At 58.8% G+C, this 22,615-nt stretch overlaps 1 protein-coding gene and 1 long non-coding RNA gene across 2 annotated transcripts; one reads left to right on the forward strand and one right to left on the reverse strand.

Annotated features, from left to right (window-relative positions):
* Nucleotides 1-2,531: 2,531 nt before the first annotated feature.
* On the reverse strand, nt 2,532-13,304 carry BCL3 (BCL3 transcription coactivator). The gene is made up of 9 exons (XM_042969236.1): nt 12,983-13,304; nt 11,054-11,207; nt 5,896-6,004; nt 5,460-5,664; nt 5,273-5,361; nt 4,980-5,057; nt 4,166-4,333; nt 3,824-3,941; nt 2,532-3,149 (listed from the first exon to the last, which is right to left on the reverse strand). The coding sequence occupies exons 1-9, from the start codon at nt 13,236-13,238 to the stop codon at nt 2,962-2,964; spliced, it is 1,365 nt and encodes a 454-aa protein (XP_042825170.1). The 5' UTR covers nt 13,239-13,304; the 3' UTR covers nt 2,532-2,961.
* A 2,568-nt stretch (nt 13,305-15,872) lies between these two features.
* LOC122234337 lies at nt 15,873-21,068 on the forward strand. The gene is made up of 3 exons (XR_006212104.1): nt 15,873-17,955; nt 18,345-18,522; nt 18,714-21,068. It is a non-coding gene; the product is annotated as an uncharacterized LOC122234337 (long non-coding RNA).
* Nucleotides 21,069-22,615: the final 1,547 nt, after the last annotated feature.

A 22,615-nucleotide genomic window follows, 5' to 3' on the forward strand; every position in this document is an offset into this window, starting at 1 on the left:
TCTGGAGTATGGGTGCTGTCATGGCCACTAAAGGGCTGCTAATATTTTCGTTTCTATTCATACCTTCCAACCGGTCCCACCCAGGCACAAAGAATCGCGGGGGAACCATAACGTAGGGGGGTGGGAGTGGGGTGGGGGAGGCTCATTCATTCTGCCCCTCACTTCTCAAGGGTCTGCCCCCTGCCCCGCAGTGTGCTGGCTGCCCTGGGAAGGGCGGCCGGAGGGAAGGAGCCCCCTGCTGGAGAGACAGTCATTGTACACGGCCTTACACGTGTGATGGGATTATCACATGAGAAGTTCTCACACACAGCTGGCGGCAGGGCCCAAGGTCACCCTCTGTAGTGGGTTGCATGGTGGCCAACACCCCCCCCCCTCGCCCCCCGCGGCCAAGGCCCTCATAAAAATACGTCCCCATCCTAACCCCTGGAACTCATGAATATGACCTTACTTGGGAAACAGATCTTTGCAGATATAATTAAGGCAAGGTTCTTGAGATGAGACCATCTTGGATTACCTAGGGGGGCCCTAAACCCACTGTCAAGGATCCTTACAAGAGACAGAAGAAGAGGGGCGCCTGGGTGGCGCAGTGGGTTAAGAGACTAACTTCGGCTCAGGTCGTGATCTCATGGGTTAAGAGACTAACTTCGGCTCAGGTCGTGATCTCATGGTCTGTGGGTTCGAGCCCCGCGTCGGGCGCTATGCTGACAGCTTAGAGCCTGGAGCCTGCTTTGAATTCTGTGTCTCCCTCCCTCTACTCCTCCCCCGTTCTTGTGCTGTGGCTCTCTCTCTCAGAAATAAATAAACATCTTAAAAAATTAATTAAAGAGACAGAAGAAAAGACACACGGAGGGGAGGCCCCACGAAGACGGAGGCAGAGACCACAGGCTCAGGAGTGCGGGGGGGGGCCTCCAGGAGCTGGAAGGGGCAAGGAGCCTTTGGAGGGGGTGTGGCCCTGCTGCCTACTTTATTCCAGACTTCTGGCCTCTAGAACCGCGAGAGAATACATTTCGGGAATAAATTTCGGTCGTTTGGCGCCACCTGGTTTGTGGCCATTTATCACAGCAACCCTAGGAAGCTAACGGGCCTTCCTCGGGGGTTCCAGCCTGTCTTTGCTGTCCCCACTGTACATCCATCCTTTCCCGATGGTCAAATCCCTGTGCCAGGTCTGTTATCCACATACCTACCTCCTGGTAACGTTGCTTCTCCAGCGGGCGCCTGGGGTCGGCTGAATAAAGGCTCTCAACAGTATCTATGTCCTAATCCCTACAATCTGTAGATGTCACTTTAAATTTTTAAAAATACATTTTATTTGGGGGGGGGGTGGAGAGAGGGAGAGAGAATCTTTTTTTTTTTTTTTTAACGTTTATTTATTTTTGAGACAGAGAGAGAGAGAGCATGAACGGGGGAAGGGCAGAGAGAGGGAGACACAGAATCGGAAGCAGGCTCCAGGCTCTGAGCTGCCAGCACAGAGCCCGACGCGGGGCTCGAACTCACGAACCTCGAGATCATGACCTGAGCCAAAGGCAGACGCTTAACCGGCTGAGTCACCCAGGCGCCCCAAGAGAGAGAGAATGTTAAGCAGTCTCCACACTTAGCATGGAACCTGATGTGAGGCTCGATCTCACGACCCTGGGATCATGGCCTGAGCTGAAATCAAGAGTTGGCCACTCAACAGACCGAGTCACCCAGACGCCCCTGTGGATGTTACTTTATTTATTAAAATGTTTTTTTTTTAAATGTTTACTTATTTTGAGAGAGAGAGATACAGAGCTCGAAGGGGAGGAGAGGCAGAGAGAGAGGAAGACAGAATGTGAAGCGGGCTCCAGGCTCTGAGCTGTCAGCACAGAGCCCAACGCAGGGCTCAAACCCACGAACTGTGAGATCATGACCTGAGCCCAAGTTGGATGCTTAACCGCCTGAGCCACAAAGGCGCCCCTGATCTTGGACTTCTGACCTGCGGAACTGTGAGTGAATAAATCTGGTGTTTTAAGCCACTAAATTTGTGGTGTTTTGTGACAGTAGTGACAGGAAATGAATGCAACCCCTGAGTGATACGTAAGTGACACATCCACAGAGTCAAAACACAAACACTGCATGGCGGCCGGGGCGGGGGGAGGGCTCTGGGATCACGGAGTAAAAAGAAAAGGGGCACGTGAGGCAAGGCAGCCACATGGAGTCACACGATGACCACAGGTTTCAACGTTACAAACACTCACCAGCGCCACACGCACACAGGCCCGACACAATCAGTCCCGTGACAGTCAGCTGTGATACCACAGGGACACAACAAGCCTCAGAAGCCCGCCCATCTGCAGACCCCCAGGGTCACTACGGAATCCAAAAAGGTCCCCCGGAAAGACGTCACGCCCTGTGTCATGCCCAGAAAACAGTGGCGCGGTGACACGGCACGACGAACGCACCAGAAATCCCAGAGTCACCGCACCTGTCATCATCGGTCGGAGACAGACGCGGTCACCCATGGAATCTGCGGGTTTGGCGGCCCCGCGTGCAAGAGGCCCAGCCAAGCCGGGTATGGTACAAAAATAGTTTATTACAAAAGAAATCTAACCAAAATGCCTAATAATTTACATTGTTATCAGTGCCTGGCTACAGCCCATCTGCCCCTTCTCATTCATCTGGGTAGAGGGGGTGAGGGGAGTGGCGATTCCCTGGTTCCACCAGCTCTGGGAGAGGAGAAGGAATTTGGGCAGAACTCAAGACAGGGGCCTGGTGCCAGAGGATAAAAGGTGTAAGAGTCCTGGGTGGGGGGCATGGGGCGCGAAGATATCTTTGCTTGGAAGAGGGGGCTTATGGGTAGATGCTTGTGCCTCTGTGCAAATCCTGGTCCTGAAGATTGGGGGGGGGGGGCAGAGTGAGGTTTTCACAGTTTCCAGGAGGCTTGACCCCAACAGGGCAGGGAGGTCGCTCCGCATGAGTCTGAGATCTGCCCCCCCATCCCTCTCAGCTGCCTCCTGGAGCTGAAGAGGGGGGCACCGGCCGGCCAGGGGCTCGGAGGACCCCAGCGAAGGTCAGGAAGGCAGGTGGAGATGAGGGAGGAAGGAAGAAATTGGGGGGAGCCATGGGGAATCCAGGTGGGTCCTTGGGGGGAGACTGGGAGGGCGAGGAGGAGGGTGATGCAGAAAGGAGACCTGGGGGAAGAAGAAGGGTGGGCGCAGTGAGAGACCAGCTCTAAAGAGAAGGGGTCCGGACCACCCTGGGTGTCTGGGGAGGGAGAGGGGTCTAGAAGTTTCTGCGAGGGTAGAGACAGGAGCCTGAAAGATTCTTAGAGGGCAGAGACAAGGGCCTGGATGGTTCTGGGGGAGGAGAGGTGAAGGGCTTGGGGTCCTGGATGGTTGTGGGGAGTGGGAGGAGGGGTCGGGGCCTGGAGGTTGGTGGGGGGAGGAACTGGAGGCCTGGATGGCTGGTACGGGGAGGGGCTGGGAGCCTGGATGGTTGGTGGGGGGAGGGGCTGGGGACCCGGATGGCTGGTGGGGGGAGGGGCTGGGAGCCCGGATGGTTGTGGGTGTAGGGGCCGGGAGCCTGGATGGGGCCTGGATGGTTGGTGGGGGGAGGGGCTGGGAGCCTGGATGGGGCCTGGATGGTTGGTGGGGGGAGGGGCTGGGAGCCTGGATGGCTGTCAGGGGAGGGGCTGGGGACCTGGATGGCTGGTGGGGGTAGGGGCTGGGAGCCTGGATGGTTGTGGGTGTAGGGGCCGGGAGCCTGGATGGGGCCTGGATGCTTGGTGGGGGGAGGGGCTGGGAGCCTGGACGGCTGTGCGAGGAGGAGAGACTGGGAGGTTGGCGCTGCGGAGCTAGGTTCTCACCATTGGAGCTGAGGAGGCTACTGCTCTCAGGGGAGGTGGTGGCACTGCGGTCCGGCGAGGGCTCTGGCTGTGATGCAGGAGCGGGCCTGGTCGCCTTCCCCCTCAGGATGTCGATGACCTGTAGGAAGACGGGGGTCACCACCAGGCTCCTCCAGCCCACGCTGCTCTCCCTCGTGCGCGGTCGGCTCCGTGCCTCAGTGTCCCCTGTCCGAGCTCGCTCCCACGGACGCACAGGCTGTCCCGCTCCCCCGCGCGCACGGGCACAGACACGCGCGCGCACTCCGATGTCCCATCCGCGTGGACCGGCGCTCGGGCACAGGCCCTCCCAGCGCGGACACTCACCCGGCGGCTGCGCGCCACCATGAGCGGCGTGTCGTTGTGGCAGTTCTTGAGGCCACTGTCGGCGCCGCTGCGGACCAGCGTGCGCACGAGCGGGAGGAGCCCGCGGCCAGACGCGGAGTGCAGCGCCGAGCTGCCCGAGTACATCTGCGCGTTCACGTTGGCGCCGTGCTGCGGGGCGGGAGCCGAGGGTCAGGACCGCCGCGGCCCCGCGGGACCCCGGCCCGGGCGGCGGGTGGGGCGGGGCCACAGGAGGGGCGGGGCCGGGACGGGGTCCGAGCGCGGGGCTGGGGACTGAGGCTGGGGCCCCCACCCCGGACCGAGGCCAGGACCCGGGCGGGACCAGATGCTGGGTGAGGTGACGGAAGGGTGGAAAGCAGAACCCAGGGCGGGTCAGAGCGGGACTGGGCGGACGGGCTGAACCAGCCGGAGCAGGACTCCGCCGCCCGGCCGGAGTAGGGGCGGAGTCAGAGAAACGAAGGGTCCAGAATCCAGGCGGGGCGGAAGGACCGCACGGGGAAAGGGTCAAAACCGGAAAGCGGGGTGAGCAAGGCCGCCGCTGCACCGGGCCCGGCTCGGCTGGCGGCGGGGGAGGAAAGGGAGAAGGTCCGGGACCAGAGGGCAGCCTGGAGGGGTGAGGTCATAGACAAATGGAGAGGCCTAGAAGGGAGAGACAGCGCTGGAAGCGGAGCACGAGAGGGAGCCGGGCCTGGAAGGCAGGGTCGATGCCAGGACGGGGGAGGCGGGTGGGCGCGACTGCTGGGCTGGTGCTGGAGGAGAGGGTGGGCGAGCGGCCAAGGGCGAGGGCAGTACCCACCTGCAGCAGCAGCTGCACCATGCTCAGGCTGTTGTTTTCCACTGCGTGGATGAGGGGGGAGCGGCCGCTTTTAATGTCCTGCAGAAGGGAGGGAAGGTCTCGGAGTCGCTCCAAGCTCTGCCCAATCAGCGGGCGGCCAGCATCCCAGCCGCCGGGTCTGGCGTCTCGATCCCGGGAGATACTTCAAGCCCCACCCCCACCCCGCGCTCGCGCGGTGTCCCACGCAAGCCCCACCCCCTTGGGGGTCCCGCCCCGGCTCCTCTTGGCCCCGCCTCCGGCCCGCGCCTGCTCACCACCGCATCGATGTCTGCGCCTCGCTCCAGCAAGAGCAGCACGGCTTCGGGGCACTCCGTGTTCACGGCCACGTGTAAGGCGGTGAGCCCTGAGGTACGGGAAGACTCAGTGTAAACCTGGGTTCGGGGGCCCTTGGACTCCAGGTCTTGCCAGACAGTCCCACTCGGCGCCGGGGTAGGTGCTCACCGTCGTAATTGCGGGCCTCTAGGTCCACGGTGCCCGGGGCTGCGCTGTCCAGCAGGGCCCGGAGGCAGGTCGGGCTGCGGTGCTCACACGCCAGGTGGGCTGCTGTCTGGCCATGACGGTCCAGTGCCATGGGGCTGGCACCGGCCATCACGAGGAGCCGGACCACAGATGGCAGTGTGGTGATCACAGCCAGGTGTAGCGGCGTCTGGGGGAACAGAGAGACTGTGAGGGACCTGTGCCCTGCCCTGCGTCCCAGTCCTGTCTCTCAGAATTTCCGAGTCCTGATCCCCAGCTCCAGTCTCCCTCAGGAACCAGAAATCTGGAGTACATCCTCCCTCAGATTCAAGAGCCACGGCCCCCAGCTCCTCCCGTCCCAGGATTCAGGAGTCCGGACCCTCGGCCCTCTCCTCCATCAGATCCAGGCCCCCGGGCTCACCTGTCGTAGGTTGTTGTAGATATCCAGCTCCCGGCCCCCATGCTGGAAGAGGTTGACGAGCCGATGCACAGCAGGCAGATTGCCCTGCACCACGGCAATGTGGAGTGGCCTGGGGGCGGGGGAGGGGATCACAAGCGTTAGGGGCTGGTTACCTCTCGCCCCCATAAAATTAGTGGCGCGAACTCCAACATGTGCCGGGGACTTTGGAGGAACATCCAGAATCCAATCACTTCTGACCCTCACTCCCTCCATCCTGGTTCAGCCACCATCGCCTCCCTCCTGCACGGTTCCCTCCTCACTGGCCTCCCTGCTTCAACCCCGGCTCTACCGACTGTCCCCCCCCCGCCCCCCACAGCAGCCCGAGAGCCCTTTTTGCAACTTAAATCAGATCAAGCCCCTTCTCTGCTCAGGACCCTCAGATTAAGGCCAAACAGGCCTTGTGGGGGCTTGTCTCCCCCTTTTTCTACCCTTTTGGCTTCTCCTCCGTCTGCTCTCTTCACTCTGCTTGACTTTCTTGCTGTTCCTTGAACAAGACAAGCACGCTTGCCTCCCAGGGCCCTGACACTGGCTGTTCCCTGGAACAGTGGTCCCCCAGATACCTGCAAGACTTGGCTCCCCTCATTTGGGCCTCTGCTAAAACGGTATGGCTACGACTCCCTCCCCTTCCCCCGGCCCCTGTTTACTTTTCCTCCACACCATCATCTGACATTGTACACTTGTTTCCTGTCTGAATCTCCCCCACTAGAATGTCAACCCCACCAGGGCAGGGCGTTCTGTCTGCTTTGGTCACGGCCCAGCGCCCAGGACAGCTGCCCGATGCTGAGCCCCGCACACATGTACCCAATAAATGAACCCATCGCAGTGATCCCTGGCCAGCCTGGAGAGCTGGGGGCCTGTTCCCACCTCTCTCCGGCCCCGGCTTGCTCATGTGTGAAATGCGCGGGGATGAGGCAGGTGCCATCGAGTTCCCTCCACCGGTGGTGACTTGCATGCCACATGCAGAGCATTTATTTGGAGGAGTGTTTGTCCAAAGGGGAGGTGGGATGGAGGGGGATGGAGTCATCGTTCTGGACGCTGGGCCGCACGCATAACCCAGATCCCCCCTTCCAGACTGAAGGACTCATTCCCTTAGCTTATGGGAAGGTCGTGAGCTATCAGCTGTCTCTGGGAATTACCCTCTGCTGAAAAGAAGTGCTTGCCCGGGGCATGAGTGGGGGCAGCCGCCATCCACTGGCATCCCGTGACTGGTCGCTGCTGGCACAGAGGGCCTAGCCTCTGGCGCCAGCTGCACTGCTCAGGCCCCCCTGAGGCGACACAGCAGCCCAACTTCTGTGCAGTCCTGCTTCCTTCATCCCCACAGGCATTGATCTGGAGAGTATGTCCCAGGAAACTCCATGCGCCTTCCCACAGCCCCCAACCTGGAAGAGTCATTTAGAGTTGAGGGCAATCTGGGATGATGGTGTGTGTGTGTGTGTGTGTGTGTGTGTGTAGGGGGGAACATTAGCACTAAGGGTACAAGGTTAACTGTATATACACAGGCCACACAGCCTTCTTTTTTTTTTAAAATTTTTTTTTTCAACTTTTTAAATTTATTTTTGGGACAGAGAGAGACAGAGCATGAACGGGGGAGGGGCAGAGAGAGAGGGAGACACAGAATCGGAAACAGGCTCCAGGCTCCGAGCCATCAGCCCAGAGCCTGACGCGGGGCTCGAACTCACGGACCGCGAGATCGTGACCTGGCTGAAGTCGGACGCTTAACCGACTGCGCCACCCAGGCGCCCCCTACACAGCCTTCTTAAAGTCCATTTACTAGAGCAACGAGTTTCTCACCCATCACTGCCTCTTACTAGCCCAAGCTGCCGGTGAGCATTGGCTCCCCCCATGGAAATGTGCTTCCAGAATCCATACTTTATTGTGTTTTTTTTTTAATTCAAAAAAATTTTTTAATGTTTATTGTTGACCCAGAGCGTGCCCAAGTGGGGGAGGGGCAGAGGGAGACTACGAAGCAGGCTCCAGGCTCCAAGCTGTAAGCACCAAAGCCTGACATGGGGGCTTGAACCCACCAACCCCGCGGGAATCATGACCTGAGCCGAAGTCTGACGCTTAGCCCACTGAGCCACCCAGGCGCCCCTAATTTTTAAGTTTTTAAAATCAGAACCCGACGCGGGGCTTGAACTCAAGACCCTGAGATCAACACCTGAGATGAGAGCAAGAGTTGGATGCTAAACCGTGGCACCAGGGATGGCGGCTTTGGGGGCTGAGCAGGCCAGGGTTGGAAGTTGGGGGCAACCCTCCCTCACTGCAGGTGCTAGAGCAAAGTCACGTGGCCCTCCCGTTTTCTCCCCCATAAGGTATAGCCCACGATAGCGCCCACGTCCCAAGAGCGGCTCCGCAGGTGAAACGCTGAACCTGGATCCTGAACCTGGTGAAACGCCGAATTTAAAAGGAAAATGTTGGGGGAGGGGCCGGGCCTGGGCCGGGGTGAGGGTGGAGGGGCGGAGAAGGGCTCCCTTGGCTCCCTTCATCTCCCAGGAAGCCCGGCCTGCGTCCCCCTCGGGGCGGGCAGGGTTAAGTGAGGGCAGAGGGAGCGAATGATTTCAGAGAAACCGTCCAGGCCCGAGTTCCCATAAACGCGCGGGCTGCAGGGGGTGGGGCGGGGCTGGAGGAAGTGGGGACGGGAGGGGCGGCCCAGCCCTCGGACTTCCAGTAACAGGTCTGCTGGGCGGGGCTCCGCTTCCTGCTCCCGGGGGAGGGAAGCCTCCCGCCGGGGATCTACCCCGGCCACCCCCCCTCCCCCGGCACCCCTCCCTTCCATCCTCGCCTGGGGGGTGGGGCAGGAGGGAGGCCAACCACAGAGACCAAGCTTCCCTGGAGGGAAGGACCCCAAGTCTTGCAGCCTAGGGGCGCGTCTCGAACTCCACCCTTCAGGGCTCAGACTCCAGCTGCCTCCCTGTCCCCCATATCCCGGCATCCACCCCTCAGCTCTCTTAGGACCCGGTAGGTAATACGGTGCCCTAACTCTTTGCGGATACCAGCTTCCCCAGTGCCTGGGAGTGATCGATCCCCAAGTTGCCCTCTACCCTGTTGCTTAACCCCTCAGAGGAATACAGTACTCCGGCCTCCCCTCTCTCTTGGAGACCCAGAGTTCTAGCTCCCCGGCGCCTGACCTCTTGAGGGTCCAGATGCCCTGAGATCTTGAGTCCCTAGGGGTCCAGCCTCCCAACCAAGCTTTGCTGCTCTGGGGAACCAGACTTAGCGTGTCCCCCTCCCCCGCTCCCAGGCTAGCCAGCTGTCCATTCCGGTAATGTCTTGGCCCCAGCGGAAGGGGTTAAGGTTAGCTTGAACGCCAGGAGGGGGAGGCTGCGAGTGAGTGACGGGTGCTGACGTGGGGGAGGCAGAGCAGCTGGGCTGCGGTCAAGTTCTGCGGGAAGGGATTTCCCCCAGCAGGCAGCTGAGGAAGAAGTGTTTGCTTTGGAGGGGAGGGGGGGCGGGGAGAGCGGGGGAGGGAGGGAGGGGCGCGGGCCCTGAGACTGGGGTGCCAGGTCTTCTGTGTTCACAGGCTGCAAACAAATCACCCCCGGGGGCAGATACAAATTAAATCTATTTCACAGATGACCCCAGAGGTACCCAGAGTGGGAGGGAACTAGATTTGTTCAGCCTTTTATGGACCAGGCACTTTCTCCTGCTTGGACTCAAAGAGTGGCCCACAACCAGCTGGGAAGCTCTGTTAGAACATCCACTCCCAGGTGCTGAGGACCTACTGTGTGCCTGGCCTTGTTCTATGCTCTAGATGTAGGTACACCATTACGCCGAGTCTTAATCTGGATGGGTGCTACAGGAGCCCTCCATTTTCCAGGAGGGGAAACTGAGGCTCGGGGATGTGCAGTCGCCTCCCTGGCCAGCGTTGGCGGTCCGCCTTTTTCTGCAGAAGTAAGCCTGTCCATTCCGTCCCTACCTCTCGTTTCCAGTCCCCAAACCAATGCCCAGATAAGCGCTTTATAAAAGTCATCTCACGCCTGCCTCGCAGACTCACACACTTAGAGTTCTTGTTTTTATAGGGGGGAACTCAGGCAGAGGGTGGGGGGGTAGAAAGTGGCCAGCGGAAGTTCCAACGTAGGTAGGTAAATAAGAATCGTGATGTTCAGGTGTGTGGTGAGCACAGAGCTAAACCATCCTGCGCAGGGGTTCTCAGCAGCCTCAAGGGCAAGTTCTCCAAGCTGGAGGCAATCAACTATCGGATTTGTGAAATCAGTTTAAGGGATCGGCAAATTAATTGAATGGCCTACGACCCTGAGATCAGGAAACACACTAGAATAGAAAATACAAAGTAGATCCCATCTAGTAAGGGTGACTTGTTTTGTTCTGCGCAATTTTTATTTCAAGCTTGTCTGTGTGTACATGTGATGGGCTGAACATAAGGTAATAATATGAATTAATACTTATTGAGCATTTCTAACCTACCAGGCTCAGTGCTAAGAGCTTAACGTGCATAATTCATACAACAAGTCAATCAATGAAATGTCTTTCTCGCGGTTGGATTTTTTTAAAAAAGAATTTTTGGGTGTATTTTATTTATTTAGGGACGCCTGGGCGGCTCAGTCTGTTAAGTGTCTGACTCTTGATTTTGGCTCTGGTCATGATCTCATGGTTAAGTGGGATAGAACCCCGAGTCAGGCTGCGACACGACAGCAAGCACCCTGCTTGGGATTCTCTCTCTCCCTCTTTCTCTCTTTGCCCCTTCCCCGCTCATGCTTGCGTGCTCACACTCTCTCTCTCAAAATAAATGATTAAAATAAAAAAAAAAAACATTTTATTTATTTAAAGTAATCTCAAACGTGGGGCTTGAACTCACAACCCCAAGAGTTGCACGCTCTACCAGGCGCCCCTCTCGTGTTTGCATTTTGATAAATATGTTGATGCCCCCTGCTTCAAAAACAGTCCTAGGATGTAAGTGCTGTCAGACTGCCCATTTTTCAGAAGAGGAGACTGAGGCGCGGCGGGGGTGGGGGGGGGCAGGGGGAAAGCCTTGCTCAAAGTCACAGCCAGCGGTGGAGACAGGATTCTAACTCAGGTAGAGGTAATTCAGAAGCCCATGTGTTGTGGTGGGTGAGGTGGGGGGTAGGGCTGACTCCCCCCATTAATGGGGGGCTTTACTCACGTGTCTCCGTCCTCATCTGCACGGGTGGCCATGGCGATGTCAGCCGATAGGGGATGTTCCATGGAGCACACCATGGGGTACAGGGGTGTAGGCACGTTCAGGAGAGGAAAGAGGGAGCCCATGGTCGGGGTCGGGTACAGGGGCAGTAGAGGTCCTGGACAGAGGAAAGGACATGGGTGGTGAGGCCAAGTCAGCAGACCCTCAACCCACCCCTACCTCCAGGCCTTCACCCCTCCTGTGTCACCTGTCCTTCTTTCCAGGTCCCTTTTGCATTTCATACTGGGGCTGAGAGGCCCAAGACAACCTGGCCTTGTACATCCATCTTCTGGGCTCTGGCAGCTTCCTCCGCCTTCACCATTCCCCGTGAGCCCTGGTCACGGTCATTGTCACTTAGCTCTTCATGCCTCTGACCTCCATCTCTTACTAGGCAGAGTCCCTTAAGGACGGGACTGAACCCCGTCATCACCCAGCAGGGGACCCCAGGGCCTGTTTGCTGGGTGAATTTGTGGCTGAGGGAGGTAAGAATGGGTGTAGGGTGTGGGGTGACTGTGTAGAGATTTGGGGAGAAAGGGGGTCAGAAGGAGAGAGGAATGGCGTCAGAAGCCAAATATGGCAGTAGTCGAAGCCATATCCACCCACCACACAGATGGGGAAAACTGAGGCCTGGGTTCTCATCCAGGGAACGGGGAAAGGGGAGGAGGCAGTGGCAGGCCTCCTGATGCACAAGCTGAGGCTCTCTAAGTGCTGTACTCCGATGGGGTGGAAGGTGCAGGAACGGGGCCAAAATCTGGAGGCACTAGGCATGGGCTCTCTGCAGCTTTTGGGGTCACTCGGGGATGGCAAGGTGGTAGCAGATGCCCCTTCCTTGAGATCAGGGATGGAGAGAATGATGTTTGGCCTTCTTTATCATCTCCTGATCCTTGGGGGCCCCCATCCCTGCGCCCCCAAGTCCTCGTATCTCCAGTGCCAGCTCTTGGTCCCCTGCAGCCTTTTGTCTGGACACCCCTGAATTCTTCATCCTGGCCCTAAGTCCTCCAGTCCCAGAACTCCCCGGTCCTGGCCCGCATTCCTAGAACCCTAGAACCCTCAGTCCCCAGGCCTTGACTTTGTGACCCCCTGACCCCGTGACTTCAGATGAGCCCCTGATCCGTCCTGTGTGACTGTACCTAACTGGGTGCCCAGAGCCCCGGATCTCTGTCCCGCTGGCTCCCCAGGACCCCCTTCCCTTCCATCTGTTCCCTTCCATCCTTGGGACTCCAGATATTGGTTCGGATGCTTCAGACTCCCACTCTGTTCTGATTCCCACTATTGTCTGGTATCTCCTGGGTTCCTGAGGTTCCGATGTCCTGACATCCCTAGTATCTGTCTTCTTAGAACCCCAGTCGCTGTTTCCCTGACTGCCTTTGACACCACGGATCTGGATGCCAGGAACCCCAGTTTCTTGGGCCCAAGTGCTGATTCTGCATAACCCTAGATATCTGGGTTCTAACGAGCTTGTAACTCTGTTCTTGGGACTGTAGGTTCTGTCCGCTTGATTCCCTGAGACCCCCTATCTATGCTGCTGGGCACCATCCCCTGGGTCCCCATACCTATGGCTTTCGGATGCTGAGCTCTGTCCCCCAGAGCCCCCTGAACACCCGGTGTTCTGGGACCCCCATATCTGTGTCCCAAGGCACTGCTCCCTGATGCTTCCACAGTGGTGTCCCTGGGACTTCAGGCTCTGCCCCCTCTCAGCTTCCCAGAAACCCCATATCGGTGTCCTTGGGACCTTGGATTCTGTCCCCCCTCACCCCCTCCCCCCCCCCACCCCCCCCGTTTCTCAGCTCCATGGAACCCCCTGTATGTGCGGCCTGAACTCAGTTCCCTGGCTCCGGTGACCGTCTGCCCCGTCAGACCCCCATCTGGCCAGGACCCGTGGGAGCCACTCACCCTGGTAGTAAAGCGCCTCTGGCCGGGCCAGTCCGTGGGGGGCCGCGGGGACCGCCGGGGAGTCGGAGCCGCCGCCTAGGGGATCCGGGGTGACAACGGGGCCCGCGGCGCCGCGGGGGGCGGCGGGTTCCGGGGAGGGCGCGCGCAGCGGGCGCTTGCGGAGCGGCAGCGCGGCGCCGGGGGGCCCGGCGGCCTTGGGCCGGGTGCGCAGGTCCACGGGCCCCTCGTCCATGGCCCCCGCGGGGCATCGGGGCATGGGGCCGCCGGGGACGGCGGCCGAGCGGGCGGCCGGAGCGCGGCTCGGCTCGGCTGCACGGGAGGGTGGCTGCGCCGGGCGCCGGGACTTCCCCTGCCGCCGGCTGAACTGAAGGGACTTTTGTCGGCCGGGGCGGTGCCGGTCGCCCGCCTCCCCGCCCCCGGCCCCCCCACCCCCCCCGCCCCCGGGGCCACCCGTCCGCCCCAGGGGTTTCCTGGACCCGCCGCCGCTCCCGCCGCCCCGCGGTGCAGCCCGCCGAGCGTCCCGCCCGCGCCGCCGCGCCCGCCCCTCTCCCGACCCCGCGGCGCCCCCGGCGGCTGGGCCTCGGTGGGGGGGCGGGGAGGGGGGAGGGGGCGGGGTCAGGGCCTGGGGGTCCCCACCCCTACGGCTGCCTGCCTCTCTCAGTCGCTGTCTCAGTGCTTTGGTGTCTCTGGCTATTTGTCTCTATCTCTGCGTCTCTGAGTCTCGAACTCTGTCTCGTCTGACTCTCCGATCCGGATAGTCTTTCTGGGCCTGGGTGTCTCTCTCTCTCTCCCCCGTCCCTCCATCTCGACCTTGGCGTCTTTCTCTGTTCTCACTGCCTCTGTCTCTATTTATTGTCTCCGTGTCTCTCACCATCACTGTCTCTCGAGTGCTGTCTGCGCTCGGCCTCTTCCCTAGGGAGGCCTTCCAAGCGGCCCTGGGCTCCCTAGGGCGCGGGTTCGAGTCCCGACTCCCACTTCCTCGCCCGGTGACCTTGACCAGGCACTTCCTTTCTCTGAGCCGTTTCCTCCTTTGCGGGAGCAGAAAGACGCACCCAGGTCAGGGGCTGCCCTCGGCGGGCGCCCGGGCGCTGTCCCTCTGCCAGCCCTGTCCCCATCCCTGCCTCCTCCATGTGTCCCAGCCGAGGGTCTGAACTTCGCTGGGGGTGGGGGGCGGTGGGGAAGGGCACAGGGAAACAGCGAATGTGTCTCTCTCCGCGGGATCCCTGCACACTCAGCTCGAGCTTCTGGGCGAAGAGTTGGTGAGAGACCAAGGAAAAGAGACACAGAGAGATAGCAAGAGACGCGGAGACACAAGACCAGAGTCGGGGCGGCCACGGCCTGGGCCCGGGGGCGGCGGGGTGCTAGTCCGGCCGCCCCTTCTCCCCCACCTCCCCCTCCCGCCCGGGCGGGGTTGGTGGGTGGGGAACAGGCCGGGCGGGTTGGGGGGCATGACTCAGAGGCGGGCTGGAGCTAGTGGGCGGGGAGGGGCAGAGGCGGGCCTTTGCCGGGTCCCCGCCCCTGCCTCCCTTCTCTCCGCCCCGGGGAGGGGCCCCAGCGGCGCGGGGCTTTCCCGGATTTCCCTTGAGGCGGGGCTGTCGCTGGGGTTGAGTCCGGGTCACTGAGTTACCGGAGGCCAAGGGGGAGGCTTCGGGGATCGGGGGCGGGGGGCAGAGGAGTGGCGGCTGCACCCCGGATCCGTCCGGGAGGCACGCAGGTCCCCCTGGCTCTCTCGTGTCTCGCCCTGTCTCTGCGACTCTGTCCCTGCATCCCTGGCCCTCGGCTCCCTGTCTCCGGCCCCCACCCCCTGTCTCTTTTTGTCTCCCGATCTCTGTCTGTGTCTCTGTCTCCCTGGCGGCGTCTCTCTGCGACCCTGAAAGTGGGTGTGGGGCCCCGTCCCCAGGAAGGGACTTTGCCCACGACTCTGGCCCCACCCCGGTGGATCGTTAACCAGGGATGTGAGGAGCAGCTGTGGAGAGAGAGAAGCCTCACCCCTTCCCCCTTCTCTCCTTTCTGCCTCTCTCTGGGTGGCCCCCAAGCCCCCTTAGCCCCTGTAATGGGGAAACATTTGGGGGCAAGGCCTGGGTCCAGTCCCACCTCCACCATTTGCTCCCTGTGGGACCTCAGGCGAATCCTCTTGTCTTGAGACTCAGTTTGGTCTTCTGGCAAATGGGACTGATGTCAACCCCCTGCCTCCCCGTGTCGGGGGAGCTTCGCCCAGGGCAGGAAACGAAGGAATTAGGCTGGAGAGTCTGGGTGCTGCCGTTCCTATCCAGACAGCCCTCCCTCACCTGGGGAGGAGCACAGCCCTGCTGTACAAAAGGGGAAGTTGGGCCTCAGAGGGGGCGGGTTTTGTCAAGGTGGTGACCCTAGGAGGTTGAAATGGAAGGACACCCAAGTTCCTCCTCCTCCCAGCCTCCCTAGGGCAGATAGAGCGATGGCTTTGGGCCCAGACGGGCCTGGGGGGGGTGGTGGTGGTGAGGGGGGTTATGCATTTGGCCCAGAAGGGGGTTTGGAGGGGCCCAGAAAGAGTGCTGGGGGGTCTGAGTCTGAGGATGGATGACGGGTAAAAGTCTGAGGGAGGAGGACCTAAAGGAGGAAGACAGGTCTGAGAGAAGTAAATGGTCTAAGAGAGGGGGAGAAGGGAGAGAGAATCGGTCTGAGGGAGGAGGTGAGACTCTGAGGGAGGGGAAGAAGGTCTGAGGGAGGAGGTGAGGCTCTGAGGGGGGGAAGAAGGTCTGAAGGAGGAGGCGCTGTCTGAGGAAGTCTGAGAAGGACCAAGTGAGGAAAGCAGCTCGGAGGGAGGAGGAGAGAGTTGGCTGGCGCGGGGCGGGGGGGTGGGGGGTGGGTTGTGATGGAGGAAGAGGTTTGAGGGTGAGGACATGAGGGTCTGAGGACGGAGAGCATGGTCTGAGGGAGGAGGAGCAGTTTGAGGAGGGCCTCCTTGGGACAGAGGGAAGAGAGGAGTGCTTGGGATCAAGCAGCGACTGAGGGAAGGGAAGAGAAGGGAGGCCTGGAGTCAGCCCCGCCCTGCAGCTGTCTAATTTCCCAGAATCTTCTACTGCTCAGGAAAGTCCCAGCTCCCACAGCCGCCTCCCTCCGGTGTCGGGAATGGAGGATGCGGAACCAGGACGGCTGCCCCCTCCTTTCCCCCCTGGCTCCCAGCACCCCAGGCGGGGAGCACTAGGGTCTCCCCTCTCTGCGCTTGAGCTCCGGAGGTCCCCTGCCGGCAGGGGGCAGCCCCTGGATGAGTCCCAGAAAGTTCCCAGAGAGAGCCCGGAAGTCCTGCATGGTTGTCTAACCACTTTCCCTCACGCAGGCTGCCTTTTGTATCTGTGCAAATCTTTTCTTCCCTCCCACTGCTCCTTCCCTTCTACCCCTACCCCCAGGGAAGGAAGGGCCGAGCCTGTGCCCGTCCAAGGTCCCGAGAAGGAAACAAAGGCCTAGCTGGAAGGCTGTGGGCCTTGGGGCACTTTCTTGCTCTTGGGGGCCTTCCAAGAGGGGAGGATAGTGCTTGTTAGATACTAGGTTCCCATTGGCTTAATTCCTGGGCCTTTTTCTGTCCCAAGTTTTGCTCCCAACTGAGGCCCGAGCTTCTGTTTTCATCAGCTGTGTGGCTTCCAGGCCATTACTTAACTTCGCGGAGCCTCAACTTCCCCACCTATCAGACAGACTAAATCGAGACCCTAATGCTTCCGTCCTCTAGGGCCCGATGGATAGGAAGTGCTAAATGCAGTGTGGCTGCAATTATTGTGATCCCTGTTATAACCACAGGAACAACGGTGATAATTATTCCTATCCAGGAACCTAAAGTTTCAACAGCCGGGCCCATTTCATTGAGGAAATTGGGACCCAACATGCTGGGCCTGGAAGACATGGGTTTGAGGCCCAGTTCTGCCATGTGTCAGCTGTGTGTGACTTTGGATAGGTGGCTTTCCCTCTCTGTGCCTTTGTTGGTGACTTTACTGTTGGGGATCATAACAGCCCTGCCTCACAGGGTTGCAGAGCAGATTGAGACCACGTGTACAGAATGAATAACTGAATGAATGAATGAACGGTGTCCCTTCTTGCCTCCATATTGCCTGCCTTAACTCATCGGGCCAGGCCTTCCCTGTAACGCTCTCCGCCCAGAGATAAAGCAAGATGGGCCCATTCGCCGTGGGCCGAACTCCCACGAAGAATTGGCCCACGTAATCCTCTTGACATCTCGTGAGGAAATCCAGCTGAAACTCCCATTTTACAGAGACACAACAGAGGAGCGGAGTCCCTGCTCAGGGTCATCAAGATTTTATGCCAGGTCTCTGTGTCCCCCGCAGCCCGGCTGCTGGGGCAATCGGTCCCCGAGACCACAGGCCTTCCCCCTCCTGTCTAACTCCAGACCCCTATCCCCTAAGAAGGGAATGGCTCAGGAGGGGAAAACTCAGGCACAAAGAGGCAAAGTCACGGCCAGAGACTAGCAGGTCTATGTTCTGTCTACAGGCTCCAGGCACAGAGAGGGTCGAGCTGATGGAGGGAAGGTCGCGTCGCAGCAGGAAGGTATAGATTTAGATTGAAGAGAGGGTTCCGGGAAAGCGAGCAGATTGCACAGACAGAGGAGAACAGACCTGAGCCTGGAGCTGGGGGGCCCTGCCCAAGGTCACACAGCTTTGGGCTGCGATTCCACCCTGGGTTTGCGGACTGCCCTGCTCCCAGAGGCTGCCCTTCCCCCCACCCCCCAGGAGTGAATACAGGCCAGCTTCCTGCAGCATGGCCTGTACCTCCTGGTTCCTCCCCACCCTGGGGCCTTGGCAGCTTCTGGAACCCCTGGCACCAAGCAGGATCGGCCCTTCTGGGGCCTTGGCCAAGACTTGATCTTCCCCTTTCTCCCTCTTGCTGGGTCTGCACGCACGACGCTGAGTCAGAGGATTGCAACATCCTCTCCTCGGGCTTTGAGACCAGACATCCTCTGCCCTGTGCACTGCCTCTATCGGGCCAAGGTGATGCATTGGGAGACATCTATGGATATTGGCATCTGCCCTGGGTGGGGTTGGGCAACCTCAGAGGGATCCCAGTGAGGCGATCGTAGACAGACGGTAGGCGGCGTAATGCTGGGCCTCAACGTCCTCATCCGTAAATGGGGCTCCCTGTCCAGTTGGCTTCGAATCCCAGCTCTGCCACTTACCAGCTGCGTGACCTTGGGCAAGTGACTTATCCCCTCTGAGCCTCAGTTTCCTCATCTATAAAATGGGGACGAAACCCAGCGAACGCCTCATGGGGTGGTTGTGAGGGTCAAAGGAGTTAGCAATGCGTCGACCCAAGCTGGCGAGGAGTCAGTTGTCGGGAAACGGAAGGTACTATTTTTCAACGATTGCTATTATTAATACAGATATGGGAGTGGCAGAGGCTGCTTGGATCTCTCAAGAAAAGACATGTGGCGTGGCTGCCCCGCGTGCAGATGGCTGGCTGAGAGCCTCCCACAGTTGGTTCCTTCAAGTTCTGCCTCAGCTTGCCAGTCGGGGACACCAGCTCCTGGCAGCGTCTGGCCATTGACTGAGCCAGGCAAGGTAGGGGATTCTGGCCATTTCTGCTACTCTGGGCTTCCTCTGTGTGCAATCTTTGCTGCAGGGGCTCCCCCTTGGGCTGACATGGTGGCCTGATCGTTCCTACCCCCCGCCCCCCCCCACCTCCCAATCCCGCTTCCCCCTTCCCTTTCTCACGGACCGCTCTCGGTAACTTTTTGCCCTCCTGACTCTAGGCACCTCCTTTCTGGAAGACCGGATCCGTGCCGATGGACTTTGGAGTCAGACAACCGGAGCACGAGTGTTGTCTCTGCCTGGGTGGCTTCGGAGCGGCATCTGATCTCTCCGAGCCTCAGTTTCCCCCTCTGAGTCATGGGAACGGTAACGTGACGGCTGAGAGGCTCCAGTGAGTCAGCAACGAAGCCCTTAGCACACTTACCTGGCACCCATACGTCACACTCATCCATCGGGAGGGAGACAAATCTGGGCCTATTTTCCACTCTGCTGGTTTCTGGCCTCTGAGCCTGGTCTGTAAGGTGGGGATGGACCCCGTCCTTCCCCGAGTAGGGCGCCCTGAGTCAGGTGCGGAAAGCCCCGGCCAAGCCTGGCACACCAGAAGCTCGATAGCTGGGTGGTGTCATTACGGCCACTGCCTTGAGGGGCTGAGCCAGCCAAGTCATCTGAGGAACAGGTGAGCAGGGAGCTGTAGGGCAGGCATGTCTCACCCCCATGGGGCCCTGGTCTTGGGCTGACCAACGAAGGGAAGTCCCAGGGCTGGGAAACCGTGGTGTCCTCCTGTAGAAGCTCCCTGATTCTGGGATACACCACAGAGCTGGGGAGGAGGGAGGAGGAAGCCCCCTGCCTTGCTCATTCAGTGGGCAAGAAGGGAGGGAGAATGTACGAGGAAAAAAAAAAGTCGGCCTCCCTCATCAGACTAGAGCAGACCTCCTCCATCAGACTGGGAGGTCCCTGGGGTGGGGATAGGTTCCCCGTCAGTGTAGGAGTTCCTTGTGCCTTTGAGTTGCGTTCTCCCTCCTCCATCAGATCAGGATCTCCCTCAGAAGGGGGCGTGTGTCACTTGTCCACGGATTAGATTATCTCTAAGAGTGAGTGATGCCTCCCCTATCAGACTGGGAATTTTCCCCGGGGGGGGGGGTGTCTGGGGCATGCCTCTCTGGGGACTGGGAGGTCACTCGAGATGAGGCGACATGTTCCCCTCGTCTGTCTAAGGACATCGGTTCTCAATTGAGGGGGGCAATTTTGCCCCCTTCGGGGGACATCCGGATGAGTATTAGACTAGAGCTTCCTGAAGATGGTGGGCATGCCTCCGCCATCGTTCTAAAGTTCGCTGAGCGTGAGTCTGGGTCCTGCCTCCTCCATCGGACTGTCGCGCTGAGTTGTGGAGCTTGAATTGGCCGTTGTATGGGGAGCCCTGTGAGGGTGAGATTAATCTTATCCCCAGCATTAAATGGGAAGTATGGATTCCTCAGGAGGGAGCTGTTGCCTGTCTCCTCCGTCAGATTAGTGCTTGCTTCCAGAGACCTGAGTCGGGGGAAGTCTCTCTCTCCCCACCACCCAGCCACTCCCTGAGACGGGACAAGGCTCCCCCAGTTGGAGTCCCCGCCACTTTGCAAACGCACTCCCCAGGGCACAGCCCAGAACCCATCCCGGAGGAAGGGACAACACCTTCCCTGGAGAGCCAGCCTTTTTTCCTGGAAGTTGGCATGTCCCCAGCCCCAGGCCACAACCACTGCTGCGGCCACCAGGGCCTAAAAATACAGATGTAAAAGTTCCCTGGGCTCCTGGGAACGCCGAGGTCACACCAGGCTCTTCCTCATTTGAGCCAGAGCCACAGCGAACTGTCCTCTCCTGTGCCCCAACTATCGTCCCAGCGGGAGCCACCCCTGCCCTCCAGCCCCCTTCCCAGGAGAGCGAGGACCAGGGCGGGGGTCTCCACCACCAGACTTTGTGGAGTCGGGTCGCCAGCCGGAAGCAACGCCTGGCACCGCTTCTCGGCTCTGCGACTCTGGACAGGCCGTTTGCACATCTGGAAGGCGTGAGGCCGCACCCGTGGGTTGCCTGGCTCTGGGCTGGCTGGTGACAGATGGGGTAAACCGGGGCGGGCGGGGGGCGCTCCTCCAGTCATGCCCTGCAGGAGCTGCGGGTGGGGGTGGCTGTCGGCTTGTGGCGGCTCCTTTGGCCATTACCCATCTCTGAACTTGTCACTTTGGCCTCCTGTGGTTACGTGGCGTCACAGTGCATTGGCTCACTTCTGGGAAAATCAAATCGTATTGTGTGTTTCAGATCCCAATTCTCCTCCTGCGGGTTCCCTCCGCCGCCCTCCTGCCTTCTCGGGCCCAGGAATGTTGCCCCCTGGAGACCCAAGTCATCTGAGGAGCAGAACGGGGCCGAACGGTGGGATTCAAAAAATACGTATTTTCACATTATGAAACATAATGTGGAGAATTACATACAAGACAATGTTCCATTTTACGACCTGTTGTAAAGGGAACAGTAATAGTTTTGCCAGTTCATCACAAGCCCCTTTGTGCCTCTTCCAAATCACAACACTTTTCCTCCCTTCAGGTAACCCGTATTTCTTTTATGTGTTTATTGCCTTCTTTTATACATTTTTTTTCATTTTGTAAATTGTATTTATTAAACAATTGTTTAATGTTTGTTTATTTTTGAGAGACAGAGAGACAGAGACGGAGCACGAGCAGGGGAGGGGCAGAGAGAGAGGGAGACACAGACTCCGAAGCAGGCTCCAGGCTCTGAGCTGTCAGCCCTATGCGGGGCTCGAACCCACGAACCCTGAGATCATGACCTGAGCCAAAGTCGGACGCTTAACCGACTGAGCCACCCAGGCGCCCCCATACTTTTTTTTTTAATAAAAAATTTTTTTTTGACGTTTATTTATTTTTGAGAGACAGAGAGACAGAGCAGAGTTTGTGGGCTAGAACTCACAAACCGAGAGATCGTGACCTGAGCCGAGGTCAGATGTGTAACCTCCTGAGCCACCCAGGTGCCCCATACTATTTTTTGAAAAGATTTTATTTCTAAGTGATCTCTACACCCAACATGGGGCTCGAACTCACAACCCTAAGACCAAGAGTCACACGCTCCACCGACTGAGCCAGCCAGACGCCCCTACAGTTCTGAGTTTTTAAATAAAGGGATCTTACAGTGCAACCTCTCGGATCTGACTGTTTGCACTCGCTTTTATACCTGTGAAGTGTGTCCACATTCTCGTGTCTATTGGCCTTCATTTTCATTGCCGCGTACGACTTTCTTGCCCGATACACCACAATCTGTTAATCCATTCTCCTGTTGATGAGCGTGTGTGTGATTTTGACTTTTTGGACAATGCCATATGTATCTCCTGGTGCCAACGAGCACCCGTTTTTCTGCATCACCCAAGAGTGGGATTGTCGTAGGATGGGGTAGATGATGTGTATACGTCCAGCTGGGTGAGATATGGCCAGACGGTTTTCCCGTGTGATTGCCCCAATTTTCACTCCCATCTCCAATGTCTGCTGCGGGTTCCGCTCGCCCTACATCCTTGCCAGCACTGGTTTTGGCCAGACTTTTAAAATATGAGTCATCCTGCACGCAGGCGTGCGTGTGCGTGTGTGAAAATCTCATGGTGGTTCTAATTTGCAATTCCTGGCTCAGTAACAAGGTTGAGTACTTTTCCCTGTGTCCAATGTCTACTTGGGTCCAAGCACAACAGAATCTTTAGGACAAAAAATTCTAGAACCCTACAATCTTTTTTTTTTTTTTTTATTTTAAGTAGGCTCCATGCCCAGCGTGGAGCCCGATGCAGGGCTTGAACTCATGACCCTGAGATCAAGATCTGAGCTGAGATCAAGAGTCGGACACTTAACTGGCCAAGCCACCCAGGTGCCCCTAAGACCCTAAAACCTTAAGGGTAAAGAAATCTAGAGTCCCAGACTTTCTGGAACAAGGGCATTCCGGAATCCTGGGCCTCAGTTTCCCCATTCGTGAAATGGGGATGATGGGGGGGGGGGTTCTGTAACTCCCAGGATTGGTTGAAGGATAGGATGAATTATATGTGTGCACCCAGAATGGCACCTGGCGCCTGGTGATCGCTCAGTAATTGTGGTTTCCCCTGAGG

The sequence above is a fragment of the Panthera tigris genome, chromosome E2 (assembly GCF_018350195.1).
Source record: "Panthera tigris isolate Pti1 chromosome E2, P.tigris_Pti1_mat1.1, whole genome shotgun sequence".
Classification (NCBI taxonomy): Eukaryota; Metazoa; Chordata; class Mammalia; order Carnivora; family Felidae; genus Panthera; species Panthera tigris.